The 21,081-nt window shown below is 62.5% G+C and overlaps 1 protein-coding gene across 3 annotated transcripts in view; it reads right to left on the reverse strand.

Moving 5' to 3' along the window:
* The window catches only part of SPEG (striated muscle enriched protein kinase), a 38,756-nt gene extending 19,490 nt beyond the window's left edge, over positions 1-19,266 (reverse strand). Inside the window, exons 1-8 of one of the 3 annotated variants that reach the window (XM_057430113.1) lie at positions 10,710-10,945; positions 7,610-7,649; positions 6,332-6,361; positions 5,813-5,902; positions 5,167-5,548; positions 2,543-4,059; positions 1,365-1,508; positions 533-715 (exon numbers count right to left, since the gene is read on the reverse strand). In XM_057430113.1, the coding sequence (XP_057286096.1) occupies positions 533-715; positions 1,365-1,508; positions 2,543-4,059; positions 5,167-5,548; positions 5,813-5,902; positions 6,332-6,361; positions 7,610-7,649; positions 10,710-10,742 (2,419 nt within the window). In that variant the 5' untranslated portion in view covers positions 10,743-10,945. Of the gene's footprint in view, positions 1-532; positions 716-1,364; positions 1,509-2,542; positions 4,060-5,166; positions 5,549-5,812; positions 5,903-6,331; positions 6,362-7,609; positions 7,650-10,709; positions 10,946-18,353 lie in introns of those variants that run through there. The other 2 variants (XM_057430111.1, XM_057430112.1) reach the window with 2 other exon arrangements.
* Positions 19,267-21,081: the final 1,815 nt, after the last annotated feature.

The raw sequence follows: 21,081 nt of genomic DNA on the forward strand, positions 1-21,081 counted from the left end.
CTTCCACCTTCCAGGGCAGCTCTAAGCTTCTGCACGCTCCCTAGGAACACTGTGGGGATGGGAGCGCCTTGGGGCTGAGGCGGGCTGAGTACCCCCACGGCAGAGGGCAGACAGGCTACCCCCCCGGCTAGCGGCTTGGTGGGCAGGCAGGGTATTCCCACAGCTCACAGCTTGTGAGACAGTGGTATCCCCAAGGTAGCAGGTTGGAGGCAGGGGTATTCCCAGTGCACAGACTGGAGAGCAGGCTGAGGTACCCCCATGGCTAGTGGGGCATGGCACAGATGTGTGGGAGCCCGAACTACTCAGGGGGATGCTTATAGCCTGACCCACTCTCCCTCCGCCCCGGCAGGATCTCTCTGTGCTTGCCCGGAGCACGTCAGCTGCTTTGGTTCAGACAGAGCCTTGTAGGGTAAGGAAGCCGGTTTCTTCCCAGTGACAGCAGCGGCCGTGCTGGCAGGCAGCCTGCAGCGCTGCCGGCCCTCCTGCCACCGTCCCTCCCGCCACCGGCCGCCCTCCTGGTACCGGCACTCACCTGGCCGCACGCTGAGAATGGCACTGCAGCAGGTCGCTCCCACCTCGTTGGACGCGCTGACGGTGTAGAGGCCAGCGTCGGCTACCCGGGCGCTTCGGACGAGCAGGGTATGGCGCTCGCCCTCTGCCTTGATGGGTCGCGTCGTGGTGCTCCGCAGCGGGACCCCGTCCTTCCTCCAGGACACTGCCGGCAGAGGAGAGGGTCACTCGCGGGCACCGGGGCACCCCTTTGCCTTGGGAAGCAGCCCCGGGTTCCCACTGCCCCTGACGGAAAGCGGGGCTGGCCCGTCTGATTCCTGGCGTCCTCCTGCCCTCCAGTGGAGGCTGGAGGAGGGAAGCAAAGCCGCTTCGCTTCTGCCCGGCTCTGTCGGATGGTACCGGTTCTGTCTGCTCAGCCTACATCCAGGCTACGCCATGCCCGAAGCCCATTAGCCCTGAGCAGGGCATTTGGGCACTACCTCAGGGAAACCACCTGAGCTGGCACAACAGCAGCTCAGAGCATCGCCCATCCTGCTCATGCGATCCTCAGCAGCCCTACTCCTGCTCTCCCAATGACCCAGCACAGCACAGGAGAACCACAGGCACCCGGCCTGCACCCTGCCCTGGCAGGCAGTGCCCAAGCACTTCACTCCTGCTTAGGGGTAGACAGGGCAAAAATGGTGCTCCCGGGCCGAGCGCATCACAGCCCTGTAACATCCAGCTCAGGACTGCATGTCGTACCTCGTGCAGCTCATGTGGCCCCAGGGGATGGATCAGAGAGTGGGATGTGGACATGCAGAGAGCCCCTCCACCACACTCACACCTCCAACATCCCCAGCGCTGCAGTCACTCACCTTCTGGCTGGGGATTGGCAGTAACAATGCACTTGAGTAGCACCTCTGCCCCCACAGTCACCGCCATGTCCTGGATGGGGATCTCAAAGATGGGGGCTTCCAGGGGGTCTTCACCCGCAGAAACATAGGAGTCATCAGAGGACTCTGCACAGGGAGAAACAGGCCCCACGGCTGTCAGCAGGATGGAGTGAGTGGTCCTGTGTTGCCATGAGCGGCATGCAGGCAGAGCAGGGTCCTCACAGCCCCTCTGCCCATTGCTGCCACCATGTGCCTCACACCTTCACTGTGGCATTAGCAAGTCCCTGGCCATGCAATGGAGGAAAGTGCCACATCAGAGGCCATCATGGTACAATACCTGCAGCAGGACACAGCAGGGAACCACAGGGCAGGGAGCGTACAGCCTGCTTTACATGCTCACGTAGCATAAGGGATGAGGGGACAATAGGGTGTGGAAGGAGGAGGGTTGTACAGCCCACCACAGCCCCCACTCCAAGCTCCCCCTAACCCTCCTCAGGGTGCTGGCTGTGCTGCTCCACCATATCAGCACCAGCCTCCCAGCTCCCTCCCTTTCCATGGCCCCAGCACATGGGCAAAGGTCCTGGGACTGTGCCAGGAGCCTCATGCACGTGGGCCTGGCACTGCTCCAGCCAGAGCAGAGTCTGGAATGAGCTCCCAGCCCGCATGCAGTCTGGTCTCACCCCTGCGTGCTGGGATAGGCAGAGCTCCTCTCCCTCAGCCACACCACCGCAGCATCCCCTGGGGACACTTAGGCTGCACGCCTGCCTGAAGTACCAAGCACAGTCCAGCCAGGACAAGCTACAATGGGTGCCCTGTGCCCTGGGATGGCCAGACGAGCCCAGGGCTGGGTGCCAGAGGTCAGCACCCTGCATGCTTCCTATGCCATGACAGGAGGGACAGAGACTTCAGCAAGCATCATGACCTCAAGGCCCAGCAAACTGGGTACCAAAAAAGGTACCCAGGGTGGTCTGTTTTATGGTGCTGTTTGATGCCAACATCCCCAACCTCCAGAGCCATGCCCTCCTGCCCCACTGCTGTGCTCTCTGGCACAGCCTGTGCTCCCCACACCTCCCCGGGGTAGTCTGAGGGCCCTCCACCCTGCTCTGGGGCTGGTCAGGCCAGCTCTGTGCCCAAAGGAGGGCTTAAAGGCATGCCCCTACCTAGCTCTGGAGAGGTGGGCCTGGCTCGGCGCCCCTTCCCCTTGCTCCGTGTGCTCCTGCCTTCTTGAGCCATCCGGCCACTCTCTTTCTTCTCTGACACTTTCATCTGCCTTCTCTCCACCTCCCTGCCCGTGCTGTGCTGCCCTGTCCAGCTCCTCTCCAGGTGAGCCTCCTGTTCCATTCCCGGCTTCGCCCAGGGCAGGAACCGCACCTCCATGGGTGCCTCTGGCCGCCGGTACAGTCCGTGGGGCACAGCCAGCCGGGCAGCCAGGGCTTCACTCACTGCCCCATGGGCACGGGCTCCACTGGCAGGGCTCCCGTCCAGACACGGGCTGCCTTCAGCGGGACCCGCCTGTGACAGGGGCGCCCGTCCCCGTGGGGTGGCTTGTGCTAACAGCCACTGCTCCTTCTTCTTCACTTCCCCAGTGCCTTCTTGCTGCAGACCCTTTCTGGTGCCTGCATCCTCCACCTCAGCAGGCTGACCGGTCACTGGACCACCCCGTGCTGGGGCTTTCCTCCCACGCTGCCCTCCCGGGTCTGGCTCCCCATCAGGTCCCACCAGTGCCACACTGGAAAGTGCCAGGTGTTGGATGACATGTGTGCTCTCTGATGGCGAGGTCTTTGTTGGCAGTGCCTTGCGCCCACCGCCGCCCTGTGAGGAGGGGGTGCGGGGCACGCGGGGGGCAGCAGGCTCGCTGGCCGCTGGGGGTGAGGGTGCTGGGGGCAGCCCGGCTTTGCACAGTTCCTGGGAGCGCCGCAGCTGCTGCTTGGAGACCGTCCGCTTGATGCGGGTCAACTCCTCCGCAAACTTGTGCTCAATGGCGTAGACACGGCTGGCGAACTTGCCGCGCTCGTCAAAGGATGCGGCTTTCTGCCGGAAGGCCAAACGCCGACATGCTGCCGTGCTGCCTGGCTCCCAGTGGCTGCCTTCCTGCACATCCTCCCGCGAGCCACCGAGCGTGCTGGGACGGCGCAAGCTGGTGCCTGGCTGGTCGAAGGAACGTGTCTTGCGCAAGGGCATGGGGCAGGGGCTGTCCGACCGCTCCAGGCTCCTCTGCCGCTCCTCAAAGTACTGCAGCCTCTCGAAAATCTTGGAGCCGGCACGCACCAGCTTGGGGGATGCCCGGATGGAGATGCGTCCAGAGGTGTCGCTCATGGGTGTCTGGGGACGGGACTCTTGCGTGCTGCCCTGTGAGTACCCCGAGGACTTGGGCTTCTTGATCTTCTCTTCATACTCCTCAGGGACAGTGTCCTGGTAGTCAGCCGGCACCAAGGACTTCTTGCGGGGGGTGACGGGTGTGGAGGAAGGGACGCCAGGGCCACGAGCAGCAGGCTGGGACGTGGCGCCAGTGGGTGATGGCAGGCACAGACCACCGTGGGGAGACGGCGAGCGGATGATGGGTGGCTTGGCAGTCAGCGGCAGGGCAGCGGGGGACCTTGGGGCCTCGGCACCGGGCTTTGGAGAGACAGAGCCGCTGTGGGGATCATCTCTTCGATAGCCTCCCTGGGGGATGCTGCTGCAAAGGGAGACACAGAGGAGTGCGGTTCAGAGCCCACCCTCACCACTTGGCTGCAGCCCAGCTCCCAGCCTGCAGCATGGTGCCCAGTGGGGCATGGCAAGGCAGCCCCAGGACCAGGAAGCCTTGAGTAGCCCCAGCGAGGACACCTGACCACTCCAAGACCACCAGTTGGCTGGGTTGGGTGATGGTCTTGGGCTGCTGTGACACCCCCTTACCCAGGGGTACCCATGCAGGACAGGCAGGTGATGCTGGGATACCCAGCAAGTCCTCTCCCCAGGGCTGTCACGCTGACAGGACCCAGGGGTACGGGGTGCCCTAGTTTGCTGGGGTGTCCTGGAGTGCTGAGACAGTGTGGCACAGGCCAGCTCTTCTGCAACATGGAGAGGGTCCCCAAGGCTAGAAACCCTCTCTGTGCACATGCTGCTGCAGTTGCATCCCCCCACCCGCTGCCCCCAGGTAGGCTTGGCAATCACAGTGCAGAAATCATAAGGTGGAGATGACGTTCTGGTGGAACAAGCAGCCTCAAACAAAAAAAAAGGGACAGGATGGAGGTCGAAGGAGGGCCTGCAGGAATGGGGACTGAAGGTGGGAGGAGGGACAAGGGCTCTGAGCACATCAGCAGGTCATGGGGAAGCAGCAAGTCACTGGCCCCTGCTGCCACCCCTGGGCAGTAGGGACTGTGGGTGTCAGGCACCAGTGGGTGTCCCAGGCTGCCATGCGTCCCTAGGTCCCCTCGCCCTTCACTGCACAGAGGGCCCAGGGCTGGGCAGGATAGGGGGACACCAACTCCAGAGCCTGTGTGTGGGATGCTGCAGCTCACACAGCAGCCCAGGGGTTATCCCCAGCTCCAACCTGGCCACAGCAGAAAGAGATGCCACTCCACATCATCTGCCCCCCATGCAAACCCCATGCTGTTACCCTCCCTCCCTGGTTGGTCCCACGTCCTCACCAGGCGCAGGCTGCCTACTGCTCAGAGCCCCCATTCCTCATTCAGGCATGGTGAAGGCAAAGAAAGCCCAGGCAGAGGGGAGGAGATGGCTGAGGAGGCTGGACGGAGATGGCCCCAGCGTGATGTTCCCTCACACGCTTCCCCGCGCTACTTACACGTGGAGCGAGAGCGCCCGTCCTCGGTACAGGCTGAAGGCGCTGCCGTAGGGGTCGCTGGCCACCGAAAGGCTATCCTCCGACCCCCAGCTCGTGCCCAAAAGATTAGCCCGTGATGCCCGCACCAGCGGCTCCACGCCCAGGTGCCGGACCTCGGCGCTGCATGGGGCCGGCGCGTTTGCTTGCCTTGGGGTTCCCTGCGGCTGTGGCCAGGCAGCGGGGCGGAGATAGGGTCCCCGTGCAGAGAGGCTGGCTTCCGTCTCCTTCTCTAGCACCGTCTGCTGGCTGCCCGACCAGCTTGAGCGCTCCTCTGCCTGTGACAGGGCCAGCACAGAGGTCGGAGTTGTGTTCATGGAGGCGTCCACAAGGGTGTCAGACCCACCTGGAAGGAGAGAGCTGGGCTAACACTGAGTGCCCATGGGGATGAGCCCAGCACCCTGCTCAGGGAGGACTGAGCCACCACAGAGCATCCTAGGGTGTCCCAAGCAGCACCCTGCTGCCCCAGGCTTTCTCCCCTTTGCATGGGTTGGTCACAGCTCCCCCCGTCCCTGGAGACCCACAGAGCTGAGACAGCAGAGTCCTGGTCGGGGGCTATGCACCACAGCTGGTGCCAGGGCTCAGTACCAGAAGAGTGCGCCCTGCTCACCCGTGGGGGTGCTGAAGGCCGTCTCATCCTGGAGCTCACTGCGCTGCGTCACCTGGGGGTCACTGGGCTCATCCTCGCCTGTCTCCGAGTCTGGGGGAAACGGGGGAGGAAGGGGCATTAGGGGGTGAGGGGACACAGGGACAGAAGGCCAGGCTGGTGCTGACCCTTGCAGACCCACCGGCTCCAGCGGCAGCAGAGCACTGCCCAGGCAACTCCCGGAGGAGGTAGTGCTGGGGCATCCGGCACAACTGTGACCTGCAGGGATGAGCTGCCAGCAGGGAAAGGCAGGACCCAGGGTGGGAAAGTCCAGCAGGGCAAGGGCACGCAAAGCAGGCAGGAGCAGCGTTAGGTGATGGGAGGAAGGGAGATGATGCTGGCTATGGGAATGCTGTTGGTGGAAGCAGTGTGGGAACGCAGAGGCAGGGCAAGGGGATGATGGCAGTGATGGGGCAGGGAGGCAGGCTGGGACATGGGGCCTGCTCTGCAGATGAGGCTGGCATTGGGCAGGGGTCTTCCTACCGTAGCTTTGTTTCCTGCAGGAGCGGAAAACTTCGCTTCCATAGGGGCAGCAAGAGAGAGAGAGACATCAACACCAGGTTATCGGCCCGGCCTGCGGAGACGCGAGGGCAGCAGGGAGGGACCCTGTCCCCAGTATCTCCCCATGCTTCCATGGGGCAGGGACCTGCCAGGGCAGCTCCTGGGTGGATGATGCCAGCTCAGAAAGCATGGCACCCTGTGCTGGGCTTCTGGTCCAGGATGGGGCCAGGACTGGCCATTAGCACCCTACGCCCTGGCTGGCCCCGTGGCAGGGGCCTGGTGCCCAGAGGGTGCGGAAACAGGTCTGGCACCCCCAACTTCCCCACCACGCCTCCATTCTGCACCCATGTTCACTGCACACAGCTCCAGTGCTGCACACTGACCCCCCTTGACACACACCATCCCACCTGTGCAGTGTCTGGCGCCATCCCCTCCAGGTGCCATGGCCACATCCTGCCAGGCAGGGCAGCCACCTCCTGTCCCCGAAGCTGCTCTATGGGCTGGACTGTAGCCACTGCAGCACCCACACATCCACATGCTCCACAGAGCACCGCAGCCTGGGGCTGGACCACCCAGCCTATGCCCCAGCTGGGTGCTCCTGGGGATGCTGGGGTGCACAGACATGTGCCCTCTGGCACTTAAACATGCATCCTCTACTCCATCGGTGGCAAATGTTGCGTGATATGGCCCTGTCTCACAGCATGGCCCTGGCTAATAAAGCAGGGATGCTCAGGGCAAGGCATCCGTGAGATCTTTCCCACAGGCAGGATGCAGCCACCCTAATGTCCTGTCCCAGGAAAGTCAACGCTGTGCAGGCAGGGAGGGCCAGACTTCCCCCCCTGCCACTGCTGGAGCCCTCGCAAGGTGCTGCGATAGACCCTGTAGTGAGGGACGTGTTCCCTGCTCCATCAACACTCCTCCTCCCTGCACTGCTATTGCGGATGAGGGGGCACACTGGTGACCCCCACCCCAAGGCACCCCTCTGCATCCCAGCACACTGCAGGCTGTACTGTGCGCTGCCACAGACAGCATCATCCCCAGCCCAGCTATGACAGCCTGGCAGCCCCTGAGCAACCAGAGCTGCAGAACCAGGAACAGCCCAGCCTCGTGAGGCACACCCAGAGCCCCTAGCTGACCAAGACCCCATTTTGGGGCTGGCAAAATGCAGCCCAGCCCTGCCCAGCCTCTGCTTGCTGTCCCCCCGCATCACAGCAGTGGGGCTGGACCCCTTCCCGGGTGGCAGGGGGTAACTCAACGCACCATGCGTGAAGCGCCCAAAGCGCCGCGTGTGGCCGGTCTTCTGCAAACAAAAAGAGAAGAGAGGGTTACCCAGGGCACAGCACCAGGCACTGCTCACACACGCACACACACACCCCATCACCGCACATGCAGCACCGCTTACACCCACTGTCGCTCACACACAAGCAGAGCACACGTGGTACCGCTCACACGCACACACACATCCCCCGGCTGCACACCCACAGGTACCTACAGGCACACACCCCCATGCATGGAGACATGGATGGGTGTAGGTGGACACGTGCAGCCATGCACACACACACCTATGCACACACACACACTCCCCTCGGTAACGGTGCTGTGCACCCTGGCCCTGCACCACTGTCCATGCTGGAGAGTGACAGTGTGCACTCCAGCCCTGTGCTGGCAGCCAGTGCCCAGGAAGCAGCAGCCCTGGGCAGCTCAGCTACCCCCGCACCGCCTGCAGCAAGGTCTTTGCTTGGGTGGGTGCCCAAATGCTCTGCAGCCCCTTCGAAGTCACCTCCCGCGCCAGTGTGGGGACAGGGCCAGCAAAGTGTCTTCCAGGCACTGGCCCAGACACTGCCTTGGGCATCTGCCCAGCATGGGGACAGCATCCCCATCCCCGGCAGAGGCCGTGCCAGCTGCAAGAGAGGATGCCTGGCACAAGTGCATGGGACTGGCCCACCTGTGCGGGGCTGGCAGCGTGGGGCCACTCTTGCCCGCGACGTCTGGGCAGACAGGACCTGAGCAGAGCCCGGGGCAGAGGCACACTGAGCTCCCTGCCAGCTTGGCTGCCCTCTGCGATGCAGTCCAGGGCCCAGCACCCACTTGCCAAGGGAGGGACCCGCTGAAGGCAACCTGGCTGCCAGGCCCGGTGTGCACCGACGAAAGCAGAGGGATGGTGTGATCTCCAAGGCAGGCAGCAGTGGGGATGCAGCGTGCAGACAGGCAGGGTTGTGCTGCCAGGACTGAGCATCCTTCCCAGACAGTCTGGGTGACAGGGTCTCCCCAGGACACTGACACCCCATGCCCTGTCTCCCCAGCATGCAGCCCAGGCCTGGACATCCAACTTTCTTGAATCCCTTTGCTCTTCCACCCCTCCTGCCTCCCCCCAGCAACCAAGTAGGGTCACAGACAGACAGCACCAAGGAACGGCCTGCCAAGCATAGCCAGCCGTCAGTTGCCCTTGGAAGGGCAGCAGGCTCATTTTGCATGTCCAAAAGCTCTTGCCACTGCAGTGGCAGCCCCTGATCATGGGCAGCATTTGGGAGCTCCCACCAGCCCCCCACCTGCATGCAGTGCTGGCCAGAGGGCAGTGGCTGCACGAGACATTTGTATTCAGCAGGCTGAACGAGGCTTCACCTCCCCTCCTCTGCTGACTGTGCTGCTTCTGGCTCGCAGCCCATCTTCCAGGCCAGGGAAAGCTAGATGAGTGATTAACTGCACCATCGGCGGATAATTCCCCCATTAAAAAATGAAAATGCAATTGAATGCCATTATCGGGTGCTCTCGTGGCTTCCCCAGGGACTGGCGCCATCAGCTCTCCATCCAATATGGTGAGTGCACCCACTGGGCCTTGGCTGAGCTCCACTGTCCAGAGCTGTGGGGTGGCTGAGCCCCAATCCCCACACTCTGTAACACTTTCCTGTGGGATCAGGGCACCCCACAGCCTGCACCCGCTTAGGTCACAGCACCAACCCACAGCTTGTCAGGGAGCAAGTGCTGTGTGATGCAGGGTCACCCGTGAGCCAGGAGGTCAAAATGGGGCAGGAGCAGCTCAGGGCTGGGGTCTGGGCAAAGGGGTCAGCAAAAGAATGGGAGGTGTGAATCCCTGTCTGGGATTTCATTTGCACTCTGGGAAATGGGATGAGGGAGCCCCAGGACCCCACTCTGTGCCCACCCAGCCTGGGGTGGGGAGAAAATATGGGATGGGGACATCAGCACCCAGCTTCACCTCTGCCCACAGCGCAGGCAGGTGAGACCAGCTTCTGCCTCCTTCCTCTGCGCCACACACAGATTCATCCTGCCTGGGCTGGGGGTCCTGACCTGACCCTGGCATGGGGCATTCTTCACCATGGCCATGGAGCCAAGGGGAGTCAGGGGAAAAGGGGCTCCTGGGATCATGGGGCAGCCTGCCGCTGCCTAGCGTGTGGAGCCCAGCACTGGTGCCATTCGTGTAAGGCAAGCAAGACAGGAAGCAGAGACAGAGTGATGGGGGGGGGGGGGGGGGGGGGGCAACTGGTGGGTCGTCTGGTATGGAGGAACAGTCACTGTGGGTGCCCTGATACCCCCTGTGCAGAGCCAGCAATGCAGGACCCTCCCCACCATGCAGGTTTGCTGCCTCCAAGGCCTGATGGGGCAGCCAGGCAGTGCAATGCACCCTGCTCCATAGGGAACCCCCAGCATCCCTGTGGACCTGTGCCCCCTGGCACATCCCAAACCATGGGAAGGGGCTGCAGGTGACAGCCCCTCCCAGGTCCCTGCTGGGCCACCAGTCAGGGTGACAGTGGGGATGCTATGTGCCCATGCTGTGGGGAGCAGTGGGACGAGCTTGTGGGCCCCGGGGGTGTTTCCTGGAAGGATGCCTCCCATCCTCCCCCCCCCCCCCCCCCGAGCCCAAGTGACGTCCTTGTGCCTTGCTCGGCAGGGAGCATGCAGCGGGGCCGCGGAGGAGCCTCGCCTGTGCCAGGCATACTCCTGACGCGGAGGGGATGACGCATGCAAAGCCTCGTCTCCAGATCCGTGACCACCGGCAGCCGGGATCCATGGCTGGAGGGAGCCATGAAGAGGCCTCCATTTGCTGCCCTGGCTCCAGAGAGCAGAGAGGGGAGAGGGTGGCATGCGGGGGAGCCCCCGAAGGGGGTCCCAGCCCGGTGCTGGTTCAGGCGGTGCTGAGCACCTGCTCTCTGCCCCTCTTGACTGAACTGGCGAGGACAGGCAGGCAGCTCTGCAAGCGGGGATGATGCCTTTGATGGGCAAAGCCCTGGGGAGCCTCGGGCGGCAGCGGCAGGGCTGGAGAGACACCCCCATCCCCATCCCCATCCCGATGCGCTCCCGCTCCCAGCACTCCCCCTTCCTCCCGGCAGCCCAGAGCTCTTACCTGGAAACGCTTCTTCACCCAGATTTTCTTCATGCTTCTGCAGAGCCCCGGTGGCCCGGTCACACCGGCTCAGGCCCGGCAGGAAGCCAGCCCTCTCCCGGCAGGGTCCCCGCTGTCAGCACGCCGCGGGGGCAAGCGATGCTCCGAGCATCCTCCACCGCTAGCAGCCGGGGACGGCGGAGGGAGAGAAAGGGGCTCGCCAGGTTGGGCTCTTGGGAGGGCTGGAGCTGTGAGCATGAAGCATCACTGGAGTGCTCCTCCCTCCATCCTTCCCCCGCCTGCCTCCGCCTCCGCCTCCCCGCCAGCCCTGGCAGGCAGTGACAGCGGCGGGGGACGGGCAGGGCACCGGTGCCGGGGGGCGAGGGCAGCCGCTGTGGGGGGACACGGCTGGGGTGGGCACACGTCCTGCCCCCAGCTGGCTTTGGCTGCACGGCACCCAGGGGTCCGAGCCCCCTGCCCAGCAATGCAGCTGTACCACTGTATCCTGGCATCGGTCGGTCCTGCCACACCACCCGGAGTGGGGGATGCTCTTCTCTGCCGTACTCAGCACCGCAGGGCACAGCCACCTCCGGGGGTCCCACACGCATACAATGGAGACAAGGCTAACACAACACACCACGCCAGCACTACACACAACTGTCCTCCACACACTGTCCCCAAAGTCCCCCTAAGCCAGGCAGCTCTACTGGCACTGCTGCCACAACCCTGCACATAGCCACAGTGTGCCATGGCACTGCCCAGCCATGATCCAGGCTCACCAGCACTCTTCCAGCCTCTGCTCAGCACCTCACATCCTTCAGCCACTGGTGACGCAGAAAGGTCCCTTTGCCAAGACATGGGTGTGGGCCCCAGTACTACTGGCCCATGGGCACATGAATGGGAGCTAATATCGGAACAGTTCTTCACACAATGCCCCTGGCCCAGCACTGCCCATGCCATGGCATGACCCTTTGCAAACCACACAGCCTCCAGCCACAGGCACCCAGTGCCCTAGGCCAGACCTTGCACCCAGCCCACATGGGATGGCAGGGTTGGACTGCTCATCACTGCTTTTGGCTGGTGGGGATGCAAGCATGACCTGAGAAAGGTTGGCCATTGTCCCTGCCTATCTTGCATGACACACATGAGACCTCCCCCCGTGCTGCGGTGATGTCCCATAGCACAGCTCAGGGCAGGACTGAGTGCCCAGGACTGAACTGCAATGGGCCTCCCAGGGTGTGGGTTCCCGGTGGTGCTGGTCAGGACCATTAAGACCTCTCAGTGTTCCTGGGGCACTGGCAGAACCCAAGCATGCCTTTCCCAGCCAAACATCCCCAGCTCCACGAGCCTGTACCTGTTCTCTGGGTGATGCTGTAAAAAAGCTGGAGGGGCAGACCCAGCCCCACAGCCACATCAAGGCCTTTCCTGCCTGCCATGCCCCCCATAGCTCTTGGTGCCCCACAGCTCTCAATGCCTTGCATCACAAACTCACCAAGCCATAGAGCCCCACAGCACACATTAGGTCCCTTCCCAGGCTCCTGGAGAGCCAAGGTCCCAGCCCCACCTGGTCCCACTGCCACTTCCCACTGCAAAGCATCTGTAGGGATGCAGCTCGAGGCCTGCCCACCCAGTGCTTGTCCTCATGCTGTTCACCTATCCCCTGGGGAGCCAGCCACCCCATGCAGGGCTGCACACATCATGCTCCCCATGATGCTTGGCAGCTCCAGCAGCTTTTCTCCACTTCTCCTCCCAGCCATGACTCCCAACGTGAGGCTTTTTGTGGCTCCATAATAACTTGCAAATTACCCAGTACAAAAGGAGCTGTTTATACAACATCTCTGACAGTCCTACAATCCGAGTGATGCTGCGGGGTTTCCGTGGAGACCCTGTACGTCAGGTGAGTCACACAAATGCCAGAGCTGGCACTAAAGGAATCTCCTGTCAGAGTCAGAGGCTTCCCATCCCTGAGTGAGGACAGAGATGGGTACCCCTGAGGGTACCCAGAGGTGGGCTGTGGGGTTCATGTTTGCCAGGATCCCTGCACCCATCGTCTCCCTGTCAGGTGCTGTCATCCAGGCTGTGCATGCCTGTTATCTTGCCACAGACCTGGGCACCACTCAAATGGAATAAAAGCCTGGTCAGGGATGCCAGGAAGGAGCCCAATGCTTGAGATCCACACAGTGCTGCAGGGGTAAGGATGCTGCCACCACAGCACCTGCAGGGACAGCCCTGGGGCAATGGGTGTAAACTGGAGCATAGGAGGTTCCATGTGAACATCAGGAAAAATTTCTTTACTGTGAGAGTGACAGATCACTGGAACAGGCTGCCCAGGGGGGTTGTGGAGTCTCCTACGTTGGAGATATTCAAGGCCTGCCTGGACAAGTTCCAGTGTGATGTACTCTAGGTTACCCTGCTCTTGCAGGAGGGTTGGACTAGATGATCTTTTGAGGTCCCTTCCAACCCTTAGGATTCTGTGATTCTGTGATTCTGTGATCTGGCCAAAACACAGACATCTGGGTATACTCCTGCTGTCACATCTGCTGCCACAACAGCCACAGCTCTCGCTAGCTGGGCACACAGTCCTTCCCTGCGACTGCACCTCTGCTACTCAGCCAGCCTCAGCAAAAGTCCAGGGGTGGCTCTGGGCTGTCCCAGAGGTGCTGCACCCTGGGAGAATCTGGGTCACCTCCAAGGAACTGTGCTTGCTGCAGGATTCAAAAGTCCTTTCCAGAGGCAGCAGTACCTGCTGATTCCCTGCAAGGGCAAAGCTGGAGTCCCAGCAGGAGTTGCTGGTGGGAGGTGACAGCAGCCTGGTCACCAGGGCAGTCCCTCTGCCCTGCCCGAGTCTGGGGGGCAGCTCTGGCACTGCCCTGCTCCTCTGCAGGATGGGGACGCAGGGCAGGTGACAGGGGTCAGCACAATGGAGGCATGGACCCTGGGCAGAGCTGGAGCAAGCAGCCCCATTGTCACCCAGATCCAGTCTCTCCTGCCTGACTCACACAGGCCCCAAGCAGAGCATATAGCGCACTCTTGCTGAAAACACAGCATTAATTACACTGCTCAGAGAGCCATGGCTCCCCATGCCTTGCTGGGCCCCCCAGCAGCTCTGCCTGTATCCTACCCCTGCACCACTGCATCAGCCCCCTTGTCTCAGTGCTCGAATAATTGATGGCGGTGGGTGCATGCAGTCATCTCGGGTAGGAGGAGGTCTGGGCATGAATCTTTCATTTGTCTATGCCTCCTGGAACTGCTGGAGGTAGTGATGTGATTGGAGCCTGGGGAGATGAGGACAATCCCCAGGCCTGTCCCCAGGGAGAAATAACTGCAGTGGATGGCCCTCCTCATAGGACAGAGCAGCACCACATCAGCCTTCTGGCCCTGGGGAAGAGCGATGGTCTGCTCTGACCCCTCTCCTGAGGGCTGGGGACACCCCAGGTGCCCTCCCCAGCACCACCTCCCCTTGCTGCCACTAGAAAGATGCCCCAGCTCACGGTGCCTGCTGCAGGCAGATGACACAGGACAGCAATGTGACCTTGGCCCCGAGTGCTAGGGCACAAAGCGGGATGGCAGGAGCCATTCTGTCCCTGCTCTGCCAGACCCACTCCCAGCATCCCTGCTGTCTCAGGCTGAAGGGCTGCATGCAGAGGGCAGGGCAGTTTAGAACCCGCTAGCCCCTTCCCAGTGCTATTGTGCCAGCAACCTGGTCAGAGGGCCACAGCAAGCGCTGGGAGGAGGAAGAGGCTGTCACCCAACACGCAGCCCTGAGCGGTGGTGCTATATTTACCCGACCACAGGCCCAGGTCTCGGCCTCTTGCCTGTAACACAAGCCCCGCAGCCCGCCAGAATCTGAGGGGACGGCACATTCCTTAGCAAAAATAACCCACCGGCAGCAGGCAGGAGGGCAGGGGTGGAGGTGACTGACTGGACAGCTGCACCCGCTGCTCCGCTTGCAGGGAGCAGCCTCCTGGTCCTCAGCACCCCGTGATGGGGACCCAGCACACGTGGCCACCGCACCAGCACCCTGCCCACAGAGACCTGTCCCTGTGCCAGCCAAGACCAGCACCTGGGGTGGCACTGGCCAAGCAGCTCCCCAGAGGCAGCCCCCACAATGTCATGGTGCACACTCCACAGAGGGGCATAGCATCCTGGGCTGCAGCCTTGCTGCATCCTGGGCTCCTCCAAGATGCTGATGTGCCCTAGAGCTTCAGGGACAGCAAGGGGAAACTGAGGCAGCCCCAAGAGTCCCACAGGAGGGAGGAGATGGCAACAGGACGTGTTAGGTCCTGTTCAGTCCCTGAGGAGGGCTGGCAGGGGCTCCAGAGGGAAGGGGCAGTTGGCAATAAACATGGGCACGTTGCTGCAAAGTAAGGAACTAAAATTAGGTACTGAGATAAATGGCGAGAGGTGCTTAGCCACCAGGGACACTGTCAGCGCAGCCATCTCCGTCAGGCTGCTATTGCCATTGCTGTGCACCACCCACTGCAAAATCATGCCCCCAGTGTAACCCTGGGCTGGATGGGAAGGGTCCATGCAAGGCCTCTGCACACAGGCAGCTCCTGCCCCTTCCCTGCCCCCAAATCCAGGCAGGTGCAGGCTGTTCCCTGGGCAGAGGAAAGGTTCCAAGGCAGTTTGATTGCTGAGTGCAGGTGGAGGCAAGCAGAGCAAGACCCTATACTGGGAGCCCAAGACAGACACATCCAACCTTGAAACAAGAGGCAGCCCCTGCAGGGAGGAGGATCAGGCAGCGCTGGCACAGCGAGGGAGAGCTGTGCCCTAAAATCAGATTAGCTCAGGTTCTTAAGAGGTGATTTAATCCAGTTTCCAGGAAAAAAAAAAAATCAGGAGATGCACCTGAGAGGTGATAAAGGCTTTAGCGAGCCTGGGGGCAGTGTATTTGCAATGGAGACCAGAGCTGGCTGGAAGGGTCCAGAGGGTCCCTGGATGGACCTGGGAAGCCCCCAGACCAGCCTGGTGCTGGTGTGAGAAGGGCAAATGCATCCCACCTGCACCCATGGAGCTGGGGTGTGAGGGAGAACCTACAGCAGGCACAGACAGTGTGGTGGGACACGGCACAGACAGTGTGCCCCCGGCAGCCCCTGCACCCAGCAGCCCCACACATGCGCTCCCTGATCCCCACACAGGCACTGACGCACTCAGGGCACCTGGGAGAAGAGCAGGAGAAAATCATTAGTGGGGTGGAGCGACAGATTCAGGGCAAGGGATTAGAGGAGCTAAATTGGGCTTGTGCAAGCAAGGGGGAATGCTGAGCTGGTACAGCAGGATCTGCTGGGGCTGAGCACAGAGCTGGGCAGCAGAGAGGCTCCCAGCCCACTAGCAGTGACCTGAGCCACCTTGGGGAGAGCTGATGCTGGCCCTGCGATGAGCTGCAGCCTGGCTTGCACGCTGGGAGAGAAGCCCACCTGTGCCCACCAGGAGCTGCAACACGGTAGAGGCGAACTGAGCAAGGGCATCTCAATACCTTTAGATATGGACCCCGAGCCCTAGGTAAACACTTGGGGACCTTGAACACCTCCCCCTTGCTCTATAACTGGCTGATGACCTGGCTCACAGGGCTCCCAGTGAACAAGGATGGGGCATCCTTGTCCAGCACAGGGATGGCACATCCACCAGTGGGACGTCCACAGTCCCCAGAGAGCTAGATCTTGGCAGGGAGTGTGAGAAGCCTCCAAGCAGCTGGGGCCTGCATGCTGGAGGCCAGTGAGCCATGGCACACATCCTGGTGCGGTGTCAAGGCAGGCGGGTGCAGAGCGGTGGCACAGCTCCTCCATTTCACACAATGACCTGTCTCACTGCTTGGCTGCCAGCATGGAGAAAAGGGCCTCTGGAGATCAACACGCTGAGTGCCAGCACCCTGCAGAGGGATCTGGTGATAAAGCTGGACCCCCACCACATCCCATTGCCTCCACAGCAGCATCCTACTCCAGAACCTAGCAGGACATGGCGCTCCCTGGGCACTGCTGTGGCACATCACAGAGACTGTTTTGCCTCAGGGCAAGGGCAAAGCCACACCATGGGCTGCCGCGGTCCTTGCCAGCCCAGGGTCCTGGAACCAGCATGGCTCCAGAGGCACCTCTGCCCTGGAGCTGTTGTTTTGGGTGGCTGTTTGCTTGACGGCGGTGCACCCACAGCCAAGTGCCCGTTGCCAGGTGGAGTGCCCAGGGTAGGGTGACATTCACCCCATGATTAGGCAATCCTGGCTGCTCCATCCCTCCCTCAGCTGCTCCAGAAAGTGGCAGTGAGGGCTGACGTCTGGGAATAGGGAGCAGGGACAAGTGCATCAGCACAACAGGAATGGGCAGCTGGGGAAATCAGGTGGTGCCATGGAGAGGTGCAGCTGCACACTGGAGTGTGGGAATAGCCTGATTGCTCCTTATACTGCTCCCAGAACAGCCTGCTGCCGCCCCATGGGACAGTGCCGGTCTCCCACTTTGCACACACAGCGCCACGTGTCCAGGTGCAGTGCCACTGCCCTCAAAGGCGTGACGCGCAGTGACCCTGCACAGATCCACTGCAGGGCAGGATCCGTCATGCACATCTCTGCTTCCCATCCCCCCACCAGGCCCATGAGCAGCACATACACCTTCCTCCATCCTCCAAAGGATGGCTCCTCCAGCCTCCCTGCTCACACACAGCAACTCCTCCTCTTCCTCCATTGCTCCCTTTCAGCACTGCAAAGGCTCCTTCTCCTCCCCCACAGACACCGAGTCCCCTCCACAAGGCCCAGCATCTCCAGCACTCCTCCTGTGCTGCCAAGGCCTGGGTGCAGCTGCTTCCCCAGAGCCTCAGGCCTCAGCACCGCCTACCTTGCTCCCTGCCCTCGCTATTCCCATGCAGTCAGCCCAGTATGTCAAAGGGGTGCCACCACCCAGTACCATAAGCTTCCTGACACCCAGGTCTGTAAAGCCCAAGGGAGGTGGCATCCACCCTGGAGCAGAGGGGGCTGAGCCCCAAGTTTGCCTGGCCCCCATGTAGGATGAGACCCACCCATGCAAGGGCCCACAGCAGTTCCACGCCCACCCTGTGTGCCAGAGGAGCACGAGGACGCTGCTGCACCCAGGGGGGAGAGCAGAGTGGCTGCCTTCGGCTTCCACCCCAGCTCATTAACCACCAGGCCCCGCCTCCTGCAGTGTCAGGCTCCTCCCCCGGCCCCATGCTGCAGCCTCCCAGTTCTCCCAGTACAGCGCCTGGGCCCGGTACACTGCGGTGGAATGCCATGGGCAGCTCTGCCCACGGCTGGTGCATGGGGTAGCTTGTGCAGGGGCACCGTGGTGTCCAAGGGACCATGTTGGTGGCTGCAGAGGGTTGCAGCTCCAGTGCCATGCACCCTCATCTCTCTCTCTCTCCTCCTGCCCTGAGCAGGCTTGGCATCACATGCTCCCAACACCTCCGTGCTCAGCCTTGGCACCCCGCCTGGCCTGGCAGCAGGTACTGCAGCCACATGCTCGCTGCAGGCCAGAGAGACACTACAGTGCTGCCAGCACTGGGCACGCCAGCCTGCAGCAGGGTTGGCACAGCAAAACCCAGCTCTGGCTGTCCATGGCCATGCACTACAGTGGGAGCTTGCAAAGCACCGCTGCCACCTTCAGCAAATCCGAGCCCGTGGCTGTGCCAGCACAACTATGCCAGCATCCATGCTGCCCTTACCTTCCATGTCAATGATGGCAAGCACAGCACTGGTCATGGCCTCTCCCCGCTCATTCTTGGCAATGCAGGTGTACACTCCGGCATCCTCCTTCTTGCTGTCCCGGATCCAAAGGGTTCCATACTCCTCCTCGCTTGGGGCCAAAATCTCCTCGTTCCGGTACCAGCGGAGGCTGGGCCGGGGGTTGCCCACCACCACCACCCGCAGCCGGATGTCGCAGCCAGTGCCAATCGCAGCATTCTTCAGCTTCCGCACAAAATATGGTGCCGCCAAGCGAGTCGGGCCCTCCTCAGCTGCCCCCACCTCTGTCGTGACCTTGGCGCGCTTCGGGGGGATGCCGGGGCTCGGCGGGGCCGCCCGGGGATCCCCACTGGCCCTACTGGTGCCACCACGTCCCTGTGCTCGGTGCATGATCTGCAGCTCCCCTGCCCTCACCTGCCACCCCTGCTGCCCTGAGCCGGCAGCACCGTGCCCCTTTTCTTGCCCTGCCTGCAGCCCAGGGGTGCTGGGTGCGTGCCAGGGGTGCCTGGGCACAAGCAGCCCCCCAGTGCAGGTGCTGTCCGGTTCACTGCCTCCACCCCACCAGTTGCAGCCCCGAAGGTCGCAACTCCGTGGGCAAGCGAGGGGCTATTTTTAGGTGGGGGCTCGGGTTGCTGGTGGCTGAGCCGCAGCTCACCAAGTGCCCGGTGCTGTGTGGCACCCACACCCCATGCTCCGCTGCGACCCCCAGCTTGCCCGGCCCCTCGGCACCTGCTTCTCTACCGGCCTGAGTGCGAGTCCCGCGGGTGTCGGCTGCTCGATGAGCCGTCCCAGCACTGGGGCCCTGGCGTCCCCCCTCCTCACCCGTCCTGTCCCGTCCTGCACGGCCCTCGGCGAGCTGCTCTCCCTCTGCCCCCTCTTCGAAGTGGCAGCTGCCTCTGATATGTCACATTCCTTGGCCGGGCTCCCCCTCTCCGCACCCGCCGTCCCGGCCTTGCAGCCTAGCTCCTCTTGCAAAGATAGAAAGGGGCCAGCGCCTTTCCATATTAGCAGTGAGGCTGAGGGGGACCCAGCCTTCCTCCCCCCCTTCTTCTTCTCCAGCCGTGTCATCGGATCAGGACAGAGAGACCCTGGTGGCATGTGGAGGGAAAGGACACCATCATGCTTCCTGCAACGAGACCCTGGGCAAGAGCCAGCCCAGAGGGGCCCCTTTGCCCCATCCCCAGCAGGCAGCGGAGGAGTGGATCCTTGCATCCATCCTCACCCCAAAACCACCCTGCTGGAAGGATGCAAACACAGCAAAACCCCATTTCTCTCACTGAGACCCTGCCTCACTGCCCTGGGCAGTGTGAGTCCTGTCCTGCCCTGCCTCCTCATGCAAGCCCTGCTTAGAGCAGGAGCACTGCTGTTTGGGTTTGGGGTGCCCCATGAGAGCTCCCACAATGCTATGTTCCAGGCAGTGAGTGACCAGGGACTGCCTGTGCCACGCTCTGCCTCACCACCCCCGGCCAGGCAGGGCTTCCCCAGCTCCTGGAGCGACGCACACGTCTCGGCACCTGGCCCTGGCCGCCCTCGCCGGGGCTGTAAATCTGGGTGCAGGACACGAGCGACACGGCACGCTGCTTCCCAGCTACACACCAGCCTTGGCACAGCCCGTTGCCACCAGCCTGAGGGTGCCAGCATCATGGAGCATCACCTGTGAGCAGGAGATCCCAGGATCCCTGCAGCTTGGGGGGGCTGGGGCACACTGGAGCAGGATGCCCAGCTAGACCCACAGCCTGGCTGCAGATGGGCTGAGCAAGCCCCAGCCGGGGTCTCTGGGGGCTGGAGGGGAAGTCTGTGAGAGGCTTCGGGGGCTCTTCCCTGCCTGAACTGCCCTGCGGGCAAAGGGCTGCTCCGTCCCCTGCCGTCCCCGCTCTGCCGCAGGGGCAGCGCTCTAGCCCAGCTAGCCTGGCCCGGCCAGGGAGGGAGGTGTCGTTCCCCCCCAGGCAGCCCCGGGATCCGTCCTCGGTGTCACAGGGCCACCTGCTGGAGACAGACCTTGAGAGACGACACCCCCCGGCCCAGGCCGGCCCGCACCCGAAACTGAGGCTCTCCACGCCGGCCTTTTCACCAGGGACCCCCAGTGCCGCTCCCACTGCTGGCAGCAGCACCTGCCTTGTCCCTAAAACGCCACACCCGGCCAAGCCCACCGCCCTCCCGGGGGGGTGCAGACCCTCCAGCACCTCCCTGTGCAGAGCAACCCCGAATTTCTCTCGCCTGGAGGATGCTCGACTGCGGGTTCCCCTGCTGCAACCCCACATCGCTGGGGTGAAGGAGATGAAGTCAAGACATCCCCCACACCATAATGACAGCGAGGACGGCTTGTGTGCTGGGGGGAGAGGGCATACGGATCAGGATGAAGCTGGAGGTTGAAGCTGGAGGTTCAGCCTGGGGTGGGGGCAGGTGTGGGATGTTGGGGAGTGCTGGAGGAGGAGTAGATTTGGGATGAGGGGGCTCTGCTTGTAGACTGTGGGAAAGAGGGGTCTTGGAGGAGTCCCAGGCAGGTGTGGGTTGGGACAGGGCTGGCCGGGGTGGGGGCAGAAAGGGGGTGGCCGTGGGGCTGAGAGCCACAGGGCTATGGTGGGAGGTCCTGGGTGTGTGAGGGGACAGGAGACAGTCACCCAGAGCCCCTCCAAACCTGCTCAGGGCTCAGCTGCTGCCACTGCAGCCAGTCCCAGCAGAGCTCCCCCACCCGGCACATCTGGAAAA

Source organism: Pezoporus wallicus, unplaced genomic scaffold (genome assembly GCF_028554395.1).
Source record: "Pezoporus wallicus isolate ANWC-B61680 ecotype Strahan unplaced genomic scaffold, APGP_CSIRO_Pwel_v1 contig_5261, whole genome shotgun sequence".
Lineage (NCBI taxonomy): Eukaryota > Metazoa > Chordata > Aves > Psittaciformes > Psittacidae > Pezoporus > Pezoporus wallicus.